Source organism: Triticum aestivum, chromosome 6D (genome assembly GCF_018294505.1).
Source record: "Triticum aestivum cultivar Chinese Spring chromosome 6D, IWGSC CS RefSeq v2.1, whole genome shotgun sequence".
NCBI classification, from domain to species: domain Eukaryota; kingdom Viridiplantae; phylum Streptophyta; class Magnoliopsida; order Poales; family Poaceae; genus Triticum; species Triticum aestivum.
This window is the reverse complement of record NC_057811.1, coordinates 415,982,694-415,983,430: the sequence shown is the minus strand read 5'-3', so window position 1 is coordinate 415,983,430 and position 737 is coordinate 415,982,694. Positions and strand designations below refer to the sequence as shown.

Below are 737 nucleotides of genomic sequence, written 5' to 3'. Positions count from 1 at the left end.
GGCAGTAAGTCTGTCGCCGAGAACAAGGGTGATGGCAGTAAGTCTGTCGCCGAGAGCAAGGGTGATGGCATTAAGATGGGCACTGGGAACAGCAGTGCTGACAGGAAGATGGGCACTGGGAACAGCAGTGCTGACAGGAAGAGGGGTAGGAAGGATAAGATGAGGGGGAGGGAGAAGGGGGAAGGACAGGGGAGGGTGAACCCGAAGGGGGAGGAGAAGGAGAAGAAGGACGACACAGCGGGGGAGGAGAGGGGCAGTGCTGGGTTTATCTTCATGTGCAATGGAAAGACGAAGCCGGAGTGCTTCCAGAACAGCGTGTTTGGCTTGCCCAAGGCGAAGATAGATGTGGTGGAGAAGATCCGACCAGGGGCGAAGCTGTTCCTGTATGACTTTGACCTGAAGCTTCTCTATGGGGTGTACAAGGCAACGGCAAGAGGAGGGATGGATCTTGTGCGACGTGCGTTCAACGGGAAATTCCCTGCTCAGGTAATTCTTGGTCATTGTTTGCGTGCTTATGGCCCATTGTTATGGTAGTAGAAGTATCCCGTTTACTATTAACTAGTATTATTATACAACCTGTCCTGAAGATATTATGGGAAATTCCCTGCTCAGGTAATTTTTGGTCATTGTTTGCGTGCTTATGGCCCATTATTATGTTAGTAGAAGTATCCTGTTTACTATTAACTAGTATTATTATACAACCTGTCCTGAAGATATTATGTGCTATATCGTATGGT

At 48.8% G+C, this 737-nt stretch overlaps 1 protein-coding gene and 1 long non-coding RNA gene across 2 annotated transcripts in view; one reads left to right on the top strand and one right to left on the bottom strand.

Moving 5' to 3' along the window:
* Nucleotides 1–737, top strand: part of LOC123145494 (uncharacterized) — a 5,917-nt gene that overhangs the window by 1,291 nt on the left and 3,889 nt on the right. The window contains exon 3 of the mRNA XM_044564921.1: nucleotides 1–486. Within this exon, the coding sequence (XP_044420856.1) occupies nucleotides 1–486 (486 nt within the window). The remainder of the gene's footprint in view (nucleotides 487–737) is intronic.
* The window catches only part of LOC123145495 (uncharacterized), a 525-nt gene continuing 359 nt past the window's right edge, over nucleotides 572–737 (bottom strand). The window contains exon 3 of the long non-coding RNA XR_006472306.1: nucleotides 572–702. This is a non-coding gene — a long non-coding RNA (uncharacterized lncRNA). The remainder of the gene's footprint in view (nucleotides 703–737) is intronic.